Genomic DNA, 15177 nt, shown 5'->3' with positions numbered 1-15177 from the left:
ATCGTTTTTTTGCTTCCATTTCTGAGTCTGCACTTTCATGAACTTTATAGCTAAATGAAGATACTTTTTTAGAATTTTTAGAGATTGTAGTTTTTTGCAAGTGATTTGTAATCTAACATCAAGATGGCAGACCACTTTGTAGATCAAGTTCACTGAGAGAAAGACTTGTAGCCTCCAGTTCTAAAACCGCTTTCGTGTTTCTGAAGATTACAAAGGTTGCATATTGAATTTAAGAAACTTCTCAGTAACCCAAGTTCTTTCAAGGGCCTCTTGACAGTGTGTATCTAAGCACAAGATGTAAACCACACATATGGTCCACATTTTAAACAAACAAATTCAGCAGACTTGACAGCGGCAAGGCCATAAATGATACGGGTGTAGCTGGTGCACGTGAAAACAAAAGCAACACCTGCAGGATGGTCGGGGTGTCACCGCTTCCGACGAGGTAGCGAGGATTGGACCAGACACTTTGCTTGAAGAAGTTGGCGTCTCCAGCCTCGATAGCCTTGCGCAGCTGGACCAAGTCCTGACTCTTCGGAGCTCTGTAGTTGCTGCTCTTCTCCCCAATAAGTGCTGCTGGAAAAAGCAGAGGTGCATATCTGTGACACAGCAGGACATTGACGGAAGAAAGTGGAAACATGAGAGCTCGGACAGTCTTACGTGTCCTGCCTATGATTTCTACCATAAATTCTACACAAGCATACTGGATGAATATACTCACAATGGCACTCACAAGGAAGGCAAGAACAAAATCAGAATAAGGGCCAAAGGATCCACGAAATAAAGGTTGGAAGGAAAAGAAATTGAATAAGTGTTTTCATAAAGCCTGCTTTCATACAGGGCAGTTTTATTTTTGCAAAGAGCGCGTGCAATTATTCTTTGCCACAGAAGTGTGCATGTAGCTCACACCTATCACTCCCCATTTACACACAAAATAGTGGAGCAATTGGTGCACTGGAGAAATGGGTGGAGTTTAGCCATACACCTATCCGGATTGGCCAGTTTGCAGCAGCCCTTGCATTCAATTTAAACCCACACTTATTCCTCAGAAGTGAAGCTTTTCTAGACAAGGTTCACCATTAGCCAGTGATAGAACCCAGAGCGTTATTTTGGTCGCCACATTGGCTCAGTGGTTCGAGTGCTCAGCTGCTGACACAAACGACGCGAGTTGGAACCCAGCTGCGACAATCTCATTCAGAGGAAGAGAAAATGCTAGAGTACCTTGTATAATGCAGTGCCAAGGCACATAAAAGAACATGAGGAGGTCAAAATCCACTGGCGTTCTCTACTACGGCATCCCTCGCAGCCTGAGTATAACTGAGGACATTAAAGGGGTGGACAGGCACATATGCATGCCTGTCCACGATGGTGACTGGACGGCGCACACTATGCCATTGCAAATGCTTGCCGCTGTTTGAGTTCCCTTTGACACTGGCCCTGCATAAGCATTAAGGCGATTCGACACTGCGCAATGTGAACAATGGCAGCCACAACCTGTTTAGTATCTGTCGAGAGATGTGCAATAAAGAAAGCAAACGTAAACATACTGAGATTAAGAGAAATGTCTTTATTCATTCATATGGATATACAACTCTGATCCTTCCACTTAAATATTTCCTTATCCTAATGAAGTGGATCGACAAAGCTCTTAGCGCTCAATGGAGCTCATCGTGCTCGGCGTGAAGTCCGCGCTCTGCGCTGTGGCAGTACAGTCAACAAGTGAAAATGTAATTTTAGTGGCATGTTATGAGTTATTGCTGACGTAACACAAACGCGGCGATGCAAGATCATAAATGGCATTGGTGGTGCTGCTAAGTTCATGACAGCGGTGAAGAACAACACGGACAAAGCTTCTGCACGAGCTCTTCTGAAGTAACGTCGAACATTGTGCTAATAATTTTGCTTACTTCATCTGTGCCGGAGTGTAAACGGCAGGGGTAACATCGCAAACTCTAGTGTATTGCCCCTTTTTATTTTTTTTTAATTCCTTGTTAAAACCATCAAACACCATAAAATTTATCTATTAGAGAGCTTGGTGGGGAAGCACCATGTGTTTTAAACAAGGGGGGAACTAAATAGAGATTGCTTGGGGTTACAAATCCTGGCAATAAATTGAATAGCGCGAGATTAACGTAACAAAAAAAATTAAAACATGACACCATCAAACCAATTGCACTTTTGCTGGGTAACAAAGCACATATTGAAACAAGTTTTCAGTGCAAGCTGCACATGCTACAGCCCACTTTTAATGGTTATAAAGAAGGAGTTTCGCTTATGCTACACAAGAACATACTCCATGCGTTCAAGCACTATGTCGTCTGCTCCACATGACATATCTAAGATGAAGCTGGCGATTGCTACAGTGTCTACTAGACAGTGCTGCTAACTTTGCATAAGGTCTATCTGGCTACTTCAACAACAGGCTGAGAAAGAAGTTAGTGAAGGCTCGCAACTGATGCTCTGTTTGCTTGCTTGGTGCAGTGGAGCTGAGGTGTCACCTCTCATAGCGCATCATTTGAATATGGCCTGATGTCACCGAAATCGCTACACTTCCTACACAGTGGCATTTGAGTCAGTTGCACTAGCAATGAGTCTCAATCGCGAGAATGAGCATTTAGGCTCACATTAGAAGCTTATTGAAATATGATATTCTAAATGTTGCTGTGATTACTTCGTGCTGACTGTCCTTGTGTAAAAAAGAAGCCTACAGCAGGCTTTTCGTACCCTTGAAACGCGGTGGCACCATCCTTTTTAAAGTTCCAGTAAACAACCGCAAGGTCCAAAAATTGTTTCATCTTTTGACTGAATAAGGGTGCACACTCAGACACAATCAGTAGAACAGGAAATTCCACATACTGCGCTACTCCAAAAATTTTAATAAAGAGAAATACGTGCGATTTTGCTGTGTGAACATGCTGCCCCAAGAATTTTGCAAATATACTCTATAATAAGACAGTTACAAGGTTTAGAGCATTTATTTCAGCTGGTTTCAAATTTTCGTGTGGCCTTTCCACCCTTCTTCGCCATAAGAAGGGGACGGCGTAGCCCCTCGTCATGACTCCGCCTACTTCGGCAACGTGACATGATACGTCATTGTGTGCAGCCAACGACCGAGCAAGGCTTTCCCCACATGTGCACATGTCATTGCAGCTTGCGGAGGTGGCACGATGCGAAGAGCACGCTGCCCTAGCGGTAAAGTAGCAAGACACCTCTTTATCTCTAAGGCTTTCGTTATGGCAATACCACTTTTCTCGCAGGTCTCGGGCTCTACAAAACAGCAGAGGACAGCACAGGAAAATAGAAATGCAGACTGCATGGCTCATTGCAAGGGCTCATTGCATCATTGCAAGGCCAATATGCCATTTCGAAGGGCAAAGGCAACCATGTCCATGGGCAACCTGATGAGCCCAGTGACTCATCAGGTTGCCCATGGACATGGTTGCCTCATTGTGTGTATAAGGGGGATCGGTCAAACGCAAGAATCGTTATTTCAAATGGGGGGTCTGCATAATGCACGGCACTGTAATATTAGAATACTGTGGTCACGGTGGTCTACTGTTCAAATTGATGAACTTGTTCGGGGGGAGGGGGGTAAAAAAAAAAAAGGTCTGAACCTGTTCACCGGCCCTCCAAAGTTCAAAGAGAGCAGTTTCTTGTTTTCCCGACCATTCCCGACCATCTCCACGCCACCACGTATTTCTTCGTAAAATACGTGGGCAACGGAAGCACTAAGCATTAAGCCCATCAGGTATTCATGTTTTTCGGCTACACAGAATCCACTGACGCAGTCAGAGATGCACAAAGTGAAATGAAATCGATTGATCGCACATGATAGTTATGCTAGGCAAGGCAGAACAGGTGCCTGATTGCTAGCCAAGGCAGAGTAATGTGACAATTTGCAGCTAATACCCATTATATTAGGAGCAATCTGAAACTTAACCCACATGACACCACAAGAACGAATTACTGGCATCACAAGGAATAATATATTGATGGTAAATGCCAGGAAACAATAACACTTTCGTTTCTTGTATCTTTCTGGATTGTGTAGGGCAAACCCACTTGTATCAACCGAGTGTTCCTCCGTTTACTTTTGGGCCAACGAGAGCATCACCTGGGCAAGATCTTGTTCAGTAATGAGTAAAGCGGTATTGCTTCCTTTTTACTGTCATAGTACTATATTCATGCACATCATGACTTCGTTTTAATGACATCTACCATATACATCCTCAAATTTCATAAATTCACCACGTGAAGACTATGAAACTGTACTACTTACCGGTTGTGGAGTCTGGCACATCCGTGCTTTCCACAACTGCCACTGCTGGTGTAAGGCTGAAAGCTGCCGCTTCCTCCCTGGAGCCAAAAGACTTAAACCGAGCTCCACGGTACTTCTTTACGCAGCGCAATGCCAGGGTGCGGTCCACAAAAACCAACGGCAACTCTGCATGAAACGAATCAAGTGCTGAAATATAACTTCAGAATTTTATTCGCAGTAAAAACAAAGATTGCTGTATGGTTTGTGATTTGGCCGACAAATTCAAAGTAAATTACGTGGCATGATTGCATTGCAAAAAAAAAAAGGCAATTAGTATGTCTATTACCATTATTAAAACAAAGAGCAGTTTCATTGATGAGGTGTTAAATTTCTTTAGAAGGATATTTTGGTCATATAATACATGGAAAAGAAAAGATGAATCTTGAGAAAGAAAGAGATGCAGCAAGGAGGAAATGTTACATTAAACTATCCCAGCAACGAAATGCAAACTTTCCTCAAAATTTATCTCGGAACTGTTCAGCCATAACAGCAAGAACTTCTTTTTCTAAAGATTTATATATGTAAACAGTGCGAACATGTATCCTCCGGCAAGGGCATCCACTTTTTGCAAAGGAGTGGGAGGAGACTTCCCCAGCGCAGCTTTTCTTTTACTGCTGCGACATTACCAGAAAAATTAGTGTAGCATGAAAAGTTGGCTGGCAATTCTAAAGGCTGTATCAAATGGGTACACGGGAAATGAGTGTGCTAATCAAGCTGTGCTTGTTGCTACTGCAAGGAAAACAATCCAACACTCCAGAAGGGGCAGGTGGCCCTTCCTGGCCCACTTTCCGGACGCCCATGCCCCTCGGCAACAGTCAGTAGAAAAAACTTGCGCCAATTTCATCCTGGTGTAGGTCCTAATGCAGTCCTGAATCCTGCGCTAATGTAGTTCTTGTGTAGGTCTTGGCGCAGTTTTAAATCCTGCACTTAATGCAACTCCACGAGCGCAAAACTTGAGGAAGTGCGTAGCACGGGTTCCCTCGACAGTCGCACCCTTGCCGAGGCGGTGGCGCTTTCTCTTCTGCAGTGTGGCTAACGGCTGCATGCTTCGAAAGCTTTTCTCGCAATCGTCGGTGAATTATTGCGATTCATTCCTCGTTATTTCTGTAGCTTACATTGTTCAACCTTGCTACTTTGCTCCAGTTTTCAACATGGTGAGCCTCGCTTGGCGCCTGTAGTGACCACTGCATGACCATGTGACGTGACAAAGAAGTATGACAAGACGGACCCATGACGTGCTAAGCACTTGGGTGCTACGTGACAGTGTTCTAGACTGCTAACCTGTTAATATTATTATCAATAAAAATAACAATAGTAAGTGGGATTTTACGTCCAAAAACAACGATATGCTTATAAGAAGACTCCGTTGTGCAAGGCTCCGGAAATTTCGACCATCTGGTGTTCTTTAACGTGCACTGACATTGCACGGTGCATCGAAATGCGACCGGCATCGAACCCGCGACCTTCAGATGAGCAGCCGAGCGCCCTAGCCACTGATCCACCGAGGCGGACGACCGCTAAATTGTTGCATCTATTAACTTAAGAGCAGGTGGATGGTCAGGAACTAGCACCAAAACGATGAAAGCGCGCACTCTACTCACCATCGTCATCGCAGGGAATCATCCCTGCTCCCAAGGCTACGCCGAAGTACGCCACCGGTGCGCCTGCATCCCTCGACGACAGCTTAGACGCCGTGTCGGGAGAAGCAACGGTGGCCGCTCCATTGTCTGTCAAACTGCCTCCGGCTTCGTCTTCCTTGGTAGTACCCATTGCGAACACCATGGCGAGCTTGTAGCACTTTTAAGGCACTGCAGCCGCCATCCTCGAAAGAGACGCGTTCTCTGTACGACAAGGCCGCAGGTGGGGTTGTCGTGCGTGAAATGAAAGCATTCAAATCGCGTAAAGTTCTTAAGAAAAAAAATCACGCGAATGGTTGACTTTCTGTCGCGGCGCTGCAGCGAAGTGCGACGTCCATCAGTCGCCTAAAATAAACTTCACCTTTCACCGTACGTACACGTTCGCTCAAAAAGTCTCGCTATCGTAAATGATGCAACTGTCACGCCTTAGCACGTTGCCAATTGCGCTCCGCAGGAAAACGGTGTTGGTGTATTTCGAGCATTGCAACGCTCCGCAGGTTAACTCGGCAGCGTGAAAAACCAGTCTACCGAAATTTGTTCCGCGCAAGAAACTGCCCGCAAGAGCGCGGACAAGGTGACGCTCAGCGAAGTAGTGACTAAGTTTTTCGTACTAACCTTTTGCAGACATTACATGCAAGGATAGGCCGACAGCTAGACCTTCGTAATTATTCGAGTCAGTCGCTGAATCTAGTGCAACGAAAGCACAACCCCGCGCGACAGCCTGCTCGCTTGCTCGCACTTGCCAATATGGCCAGGTACCGTTCAGCCAGGCCGCATTATTGCATCTACTAAACGCAACCAACGTGTGAAAAATAATAATTTGAAATAGAATAGTTTAAAAACCTTTCGGCATATTGCATAATTAATTGAAGTGTTTTGAAAGAAAGCTTGTTTGGCTTTATTACGTGCACGTCGGAAAGGCAGCAGTTAAATTGCAGTTGGCCAAAAGATTGATATGTTGGGTTTAACGTCCCAAAACCACCATATGATTATGACAGACGCCGTAGTGGAGGGCTCCGGAAATTTCGACCACCTGGGGTTCTTTAACGTGCACTCAAATCTGAGCACACGGGCCTACAACATTTCCGCCTCCATCGGAAATGCAGTTGGCCAAAAGTGAAGTTGGCCTGCTAGCGTGGAACAGCTTGCACGAAGTTCTGAGTCGTTAGTGCTCAATGCAATCGTGCGTGGACCGCTAGCATAATCTGGACATAAAACTTAGATTAGTAAAAAACAAGGTCAGGCCACAACACGGCACTCCCGCTGTTTAGCAGACGGCTACGGGCAGTTGAGGAAAGGACAAACGACCTAAAAGCTCTAACAACTAAATATTATTCGTCAATTTTTGGGGGGAAGGGGGAATAGAGAGGGTCAACCTCACTGTACGTATCTGTATGCAAAATTAAAAAAAAAAAAACATTTTCTTCAGGAAATGTATCAGGGTTGTTGTCGGGATGCAATGAATTTGTACCAACCGTCGACACACATTCGATAAACCCTCATTTATCAATGTACAGTAAATATTCAATTACCTCTGTAAAGGTGCGTTTTACTTTAGCGGTTCACTGCCGCTATAACTTCAACTTCCAAGTTACCACAAGCAAGGCTGATCAGGCTTATCAGAGACTAAAGCGCAAACAATTTTTGGCGTTTCTGTGCGGAAAAACCTAAACATCAAAAACAATTTGCCACCCTGGTTGGCTCGCAACAGCTTCGACAGAGCAGCGGCGATGATATATACCCTTTTCGGAGAAAATTGTTTTCCGGAAGCACCAAAATGATTTTGACCAGATCATAATTAAGACGTTTGCTCGTTCCAATTCGTAACTGCATCAACAAGCCACAGCAGAATAAAAGCATAAACAAGTGATGTAATATTAGGGAACTCCTGTTCAGCGCTTGCCTGCTCTGCAATACTACAGCACAAATCTCGAAAACGTCGCAGAGGCAACCCGCACCGCAAATAACCTACAAGGAAAATCATCACAGCGGAAATATGTTGCAAAACTTCACTATGTTGTAACATTGCCTCGTAACATTTTCATTCTCCCACGTAAGAACAAATTGAGTAATTACTTGATAATATATATGGTAGCGCAGACAAAGGACATGGACAAGAGAAGGCACATTCAAGTCAACACATCGCTGTGTTGTCTTGAGTATGTGCCTTCTCTTGCCCATGTCCTTTGTCTGCGCTACCATGTAATCATGCTACCATACCAACAAGCCCAAATCGCCACCTTCATTGAGTTATTACTGTTGTGACGGAAAACTTCACCTTACTTTTTGGTTTCCCCACCGTGCAGCCAAGATCGAGTAACCATTGTCGAAAGTGTGGGGGGGGGGGGCGGCTCAGTTTTTTCAACTAACATTTATAGAAAGTATCTATAAACGTTGCCCCAACCTTTCTCAGTGAAAAGCATGCGCCCCCCTTACCCCCCCCCCCCCCCCCCCCCCCCCGTCTGATACGCCTATGAGTGAAAAGGAGGAAAGAAAAGCGGAAGGACAGGGTAAGGCCCCTAGATGAAACAAGTTTTTATCTAGGGACCTTACGACAGTAAGCTAGGTTAGCCAGTTCTTAGACTGGCTGCAGCTACCCTGTGTGAAGGGGTTAAGGAGAATGAAAGATGATATAAAAGAGATGTTACAGATGTTACAAAGATAGAGAAAGTGAAATGCTTCCGTTGAGCCTGCGGGGTGGCAGCACGACCTCCTCGTGGGTGGCAGAGGGGGGCTCGGCCTCTTAATCCCGACGGCGGAGCGGCCCGCATCAGCTTCAGATTTGCCGACGTTTCACAAGCTACAAGAAGAAATATTTAGAAACTATATTCAGAAAATTAAACATTACAATTATCCTAAATTTTGAAAATATAATTTCCCTTAGGGCTTCTTTTCTGGACCACAGCAACAGGATGGTCTGCGTATCAGTTTGTGAATTTCTCAGACAAAGGTTTGCTTGTTGGAATAGAATGGAATGAAAAAAAAAAAACTTTATTTCAGTCCTGCAGGACGCGCGTAGGGCTTCTCCCACGTAGGGATCGACAGGATCCCTGTCTAAGCGCGTCCTGCAGATCCCTGTGGGTCCCTACGTGGTAGACGCCCGCTAAGCGCATCCTGCAGATCCCTGTCGGTCCCTACGTGGGAGACGCCGGCTACGCGTTAAAGCGCGTCCTGCAGGACTCGAGTACCTGGCGGCCGCTTCGTGGGCCTGCTGGACGGTCCATTGCTGGTAAATTTCCTTTTTTTTCCTTTTTATTAACTAATGAAATTCTATTTATTTTAAATTACCATCCATGTACTCCTGTGGCATACTTTTTTTCTTCTTCTGGCACGACACACTTGGGACATAAGGTAGTAGTGGATAGTCTGCTGAGGAGAGAGAAGTAGTAGTTGGAACAATGGCGGAGATGCATTAATAAACCACGCTGTGTTTTCGGAACCGCGTTTCAGAGTGCTATATTTATTGGTGACCCGGACTACGAACGCGACCTTCCATGGAGCAGCGTGAGCATCTCGACAGCCTCAGCCCTGGTACCGCTGCCACTGCACCCGGCCATGTACCCTATTCGGGTGTTGTTGGAGGTACTACTACGATGACGCTACCACAGCTGTGGCTTGCCGATCCCTCCTTATGGTTCATTCAAGTCGAGAACAAGTTCCGCATTCATCGCATCACGTCAGAAGTTTGCAAGCATCTTCTCGTTGAAGCGTTGCCGCCACAGGCAATGGCCGAAATACGCGACATCCTTGTGGGCCCGCCTGGTGACACTCCATATACGACAGTCAAACAGGCTCTTCACCGACTCGTTCCGCCTAAGCATCGCGAATTTGTATTATAATAAGACTAATGTAAGGAAAACAAAAAAAGAGCAAATAAGAAAGAAAAAAATTAGAAAAGTCAAGTTGAGCAATTTTGAGATTTGAGGTGTTATAATTACCACTCAGCTGCATTGACTTCACTTTGCCCTGGGGAGTAATAAATAATAATTTTTTGATTGAAAATCACAAAGGTATACGCTTGGTTGTCTGAATATAATCGCAAACGGCATTGAAAGCATATCCCTGTGGCAATGTCCCAAAACTGAGGCACCAAAGCTTAGCGCCGCTTCCGCCGTCAAACTAACGCCTGTTTTCAGAAATGGAATAACTAGTAACCTTTTTCGAAGTATAGCGTAGTGCCGACAATACAAAATATAATGTTCTGGTGATTCCATTTCTCCGCAGAATGCACAGAGGGGTGATGTTGTCTGACCAGCTTTGTGTAGATACAGGTTTATTGGGGGGACACGACATCGAAATTTAGTAATTAAAACTTCGAGCTTTCTGGACTGACTCCAGCGGGGTGGCCATGGAAACTTGAGGTGGTTATATTCTGTCCATGTAGTTACTTTTTCTATCGTATCAGTGGAGATTGGTGATTTTCAATATCTTATTGCCGTAATATATTCAACATCTGGCAGTATGGATAAAACTGGCCCATCAAGTGCGGCTCGTGCTAAGGAATCGGCCAATTCATTTAATCTTAATCCACAGTGTCCTGGAACCCATAGTAACCTCAGGAGTCTCAACTGCGGGGGTACTAATGTTTTGAATGTGCTTAGAATTCGAGAGTTCTCTGAAGCTGTCAGAGCTGCACAATCTGAAAGAGAATCCGTCATTATGACTGCGTTGTTTTGATTTGATGGAAGTTTTCGATTTGATGGAAGCTAAAATAATCCCCACGAGCTCCGCTTCAAAAACTGGAGTAAAATCAGGCAGTCTCACTGAAAAGGACCAGTCAAGCGAATCAGAGGCAATGCCTACACATTGGATTGGATTGGATAAACTTTTATTTGGTCCTCCAAAACACAGATCACTGTGTTGCGGGCAGCTCCCACGTGTGGACTGAGATGCCAAGCTCCTCAGCCGCCTCGCGGGCTTGGTGGACAGCCCAGAGCTGATCTTCCAAAGACGAGCTGCGGATTGCCGCCTCCCATCTGGCAAAGGTGATGTGCGATAAATGAGCGAATTTGGTGCACTGCCAGAGCATGTGTTCTAATGAAACTATTTCCCCACAATGTGGACAAAGATTACTTGGGTATAGGTCAGGGTACATGATGTGTAACATTTTCAAAGTAGGGTACATCCGCGTTTGCAAAAGCCTTAATGTAAGTGCTTGGGGCCGGGTTAGATTTTTGTGAGGTGGAGGGAAAATCCTTCTAGACAGGTAGAAATGTTTAGTGAGCTCGTTATATGTTGTAAGAATTTCCCGGTTATCCCCTTCACCGGTAGAACGCATCCCCGGGGAGGCGCGGTTGGAAATGCCTACACATGCCTTTTGATTATTTACGGAAACATCTGTGGCTATTATATTTTTAGTTTCTGCATGCTCCAAGTAATCTAATAAATGTTATTTAAAAATTTGAGAAATTGTAACTTGGCATTTTGGGGGAATATATCATCATACTCAATTATAACATGACAATTCGAGTCATTAGTCTCAATTAAATTTCTAATGTTCACATTTATACTATGTAGATTCTTTTGTACAAACATTATCTGAGGTGTGTGAAACCGTGGCCAATGAGCAAGAAAGAAGGCGTCTGGGTTTGCGATAAAAGCATATTGAGATCTTCTTGCCGGTAAGCTATAAAATTTTAAAAATGCTTGTACGGTCAAAATTCGAAATCGACAATGTAGTGTAGGCAGGTGCGCTTCCTGGTACAGTACGTTGATAGCCACAAACCTAGGGAGTCCCAGACACATTCGCACTGCATCTCGCTTCAAGACAACTAGAGGTTTCGTTTTATAAGCAGAGCCACCCGAAAATAATATGCAGCCGAATTCCATGATGGGGCGCATATACATCTTGTACAACGTTATCAAGGTGTGCCTCCGTAACCCATATTTCCGGTTACTTAGCTTGTGCAGTAAGCCTGAAGCCCGCTGTGCTTTGGTAGTTATATACTCTATGTGTGCACTCCAGTTAAGTTTGTCATTATAAATGATTCCCAAATATTTTATAGAGTCTACTTGCTGGAAACAAAACGAACACCTACAACAGCGACTCATCGCTGTGGAGGCTAGAACCACCCCTCTGCCACCTAGCGGACTGGACCCCACAGCGAATGTAAAGCAACCTTCCTCGTCGGCATTCAGTGTGATACAGCCGGCGACATTCCTACCCCCTGCATCTCATCATAGCTAGAAATCACGCCTACACAATTTGGCAATGGAATTGTAGAAGCTACGCAAATAAGCAAGCAAATCTTAACCAATACCTTAAGGGGAAAGTGAAGCCCGATATCATTTTATTGCAGGAGACACATTGTCTCGCTAAATTGGCAGGCTACCGCTCGATCGGACATGCCAACGGGGAGACGACTGTCCTTACCACCCTAGTTAGACGAAACCTTACGTTCACGCAACACGACACGGAAATTACCAATATAGACAATATATTTATTGAACTTGTTCCGCAACGCAAGACACAGGAAAGTCTTTTTATACTAAACATATACAGCAACCCTAAACAAAAGAAGCACAGATTTTTCACACTCTTTAAACGCGCCCTCAACATAGCTGGCCAAAATCCCATCTTAATAGCGGGGGACTTCAACGCACCACACACTGCCTGGGGATACTCTTATGTGTTTCTTAAAGGTAGGGCCCTCTGGTTTGACTCGCAGCAAGAGGGATTAACTCTCATCACCAACCCTAGCACACCCACACGTGCGGGCACTAGCTCCAGTAAAGACACAACGCCTGATCTGACGTTCACGAGAAACACATCAGCAGCCACCTGGAAAAATACCCTAGAGGACCTGGGTAGCGACCACTACATCATCGAGGTACATGTTCAAGGTGGCCCACGTAAACCCACGGGAAAAGAGCTAAAGTTGGTAGACTGGACCCAGTTCCGCAAATCACGTGAGAACCAGGTCCAACCCATTAGCGACATAGAGGACTGGATACACACGCTTAAACAGGATATTAATGATGCCACCCGAATCGTACCTCCCGAGGCACACCTCGAAGAGATCGATAGCCGGCTCCTCCACATGTGGGAGGCAAAGCAATCGCTCCAAAAGAGGTGGAAGACACAAAAACACAACAGAAACCTCAGGAAACGCATAGCACTCCTCAACACAGAGATAGAGATGTATGCAACACAGCTAAGCCGGCAACACTGGGATGAAACCTGCGATGCGATGGACAAGCAGCTAAGTCTTAGTAAAACTTGGCATTTTCTACGGTTCCTGCTCGACCCAGAAGACAGCAAAACCACCCAACGACAAACCATCAACAAACTAATACATGCTTACAAGGGCACCGACGAGGAGTTTCTTAGGCAGGTAGAGCTCAAATATATCTCTCAGGCTCCTACTCAGCAGCATCCACATTATACGGGCCAGATCAACACTACTCTAGACGAAGAATTCACCGAAGCGGATATTCGTGCCGCCCTACAAAAACTTAACACTAAATCTGCACTCCGGATAACATCACGAATAAGATGATACGCAATTTGGACGATGAGTCGATCACGCATATCACAGACTATATTAATAACTGCTGGAACACCGGAATCTTGCCCCCGCATTGGAAAACGGCCAAGGTGATTCTGATTCCGAAACCAGGCAAACCACTGAATATTGACAATCTTAGGCCCATCTCCTTAACATCTTGCATAGGCAAATTGATGGAACACGCTTTCCTGGCTAGACTGACAAATTACCTCGAAGACAATGATTTTTTCCCACACACCATGATTGGCTTCCGCAGGAATCTTTCAACGCAGGATGCCGTGTTGCAGCTTAAGCATCACATCATAGACAGTATACGGGACGCTCCACTAAGGGCATACTTGGTCTTGATCTGAAGAATGCTTTTGACTCTGTCACGCATAGCACCATTCTAAATCAGGTCAATACCCTAAACTTGGGGCTTCGCACGTACAACTATATTAGGGCATTTCTTACGGGCAGAACGGCCACGATCACCGTGGGAGCACTCAGGTCATCCGAAATAACCATAGGAAGTGCGCGCACCCCGCAGGGTTCCGTGATATCTCCCATGTTGTTTAACCTCACCCTCATTGGTCTTCCTTCAAAACTTCAAACCATCCAAGGACTTCATCATACCATTTACGCTGACGACATCACCCTCTGGGTGTGCGACAACAGTGATGGTTCCATTGAACAGAGATTACAGGAGGGGATTGACACAGTCAAACGGTATTTACAAGGAACTGGACTATCCTGCTCGGCGGAGAAATCTGAGCTACTGCTATATCGCCCTACACTTAGAGGTCGGCCACCCAAACAACATCCCCAAGCGCAGGCACACGCTGATATAAAACTCACTACAAGCGATGGTCACGCCATACCAACCGTGGACAAAATCAGAGTGCTAGGTTTGATCATAGAAAGTAAGGGTACCAACGGAGAGACAGTTCGCAACATTGAAGCCAGAGTGTCTAACACGATGCGCCTCATTAGGCGCATTACCAATAAACACAAAGGCATGAAAGAGGCCAGCATCATCCGTTTCATCCAAGTGTTTGTTCTAACTCACATCACCTATACGGCGGCGTACCACCGATGGTTCACCGCGGAAAAGTCAAAACTCAACAGCCTAATTAGGAAAATTTACAAACAAGCGCTAGGTTTGCCTCAAAACACCAGCACCGAACTACTCCTTCAACTTGGTTTACACAATACCCTTGAGGAACTTATTGAGGCACAACAAATCTCCCAATTCGAGCGTTTAGCCAAGACTAAGCCAGGCCGCCAGATTCTATGTAATCTCGGTATTACTTACCACACTCAACACGGAGACAAACACGACATACCACGCACTATCCGTGCTAAGCTAACAGTACCACCCATACCAAGAAACATGCACCCTGAACACAACAAGGGCAGACGTGTCAGTAGAGCCAGGATCATGTCAAAGATGTTTGGGCGCAACCATGAGGCAGTCTTTGTCGACGCAGCACGCTACCAGGAACGTCACCACTTCGTGGCTGCTGTCGTAGACCACACACAACAATGCAAAAGCAGCGCGTCAATCATCACACGGAACGTAGAAACGGCAGAGGAAGTGGCTATCGCGATGGCCATAGCCCACACTAACGCCTCATGCGTAATCAGCGACTCGCAGACAGCCGTTCGAAACTACGCCAGCGGCAGAATCTCCCCCGAGGCATTGCGGATTCTTAATACAGGGAAAATTCACGAG

At 45.4% G+C, this 15177-nt stretch overlaps 1 protein-coding gene across 2 annotated transcripts in view; it reads right to left on the bottom strand.

Annotated features, from left to right (window-relative positions):
• LOC119170059 (ankyrin repeat and LEM domain-containing protein 2) overlaps positions 1-6707 on the bottom strand; it is a 72020-nt gene extending 65313 nt beyond the window's left edge. The window contains exons 1-4 of one of the 2 annotated variants that reach the window (XM_037421085.2): positions 6571-6707; positions 5920-6159; positions 4280-4444; positions 410-576 (exon numbers count right to left, since the gene is read on the bottom strand). In XM_037421085.2, coding sequence (XP_037276982.2) covers positions 410-576; positions 4280-4444; positions 5920-6100 — 513 coding nt within the window. In that variant the 5' untranslated portion in view covers positions 6101-6159; positions 6571-6707. The remainder of the gene's footprint in view (positions 1-409; positions 577-4279; positions 4445-5919; positions 6160-6570) is intronic. The other variant, XM_037421086.2, reaches the window with a different exon arrangement.
• Between the last annotated feature and the right edge of the window lie 8470 nt (positions 6708-15177).

Source organism: Rhipicephalus microplus, chromosome 2 (genome assembly GCF_043290135.1).
Source record: "Rhipicephalus microplus isolate Deutch F79 chromosome 2, USDA_Rmic, whole genome shotgun sequence".
Lineage (NCBI taxonomy): Eukaryota > Metazoa > Arthropoda > Arachnida > Ixodida > Ixodidae > Rhipicephalus > Rhipicephalus microplus.
This window is presented reverse-complemented; position numbering and strand designations above follow the sequence as displayed.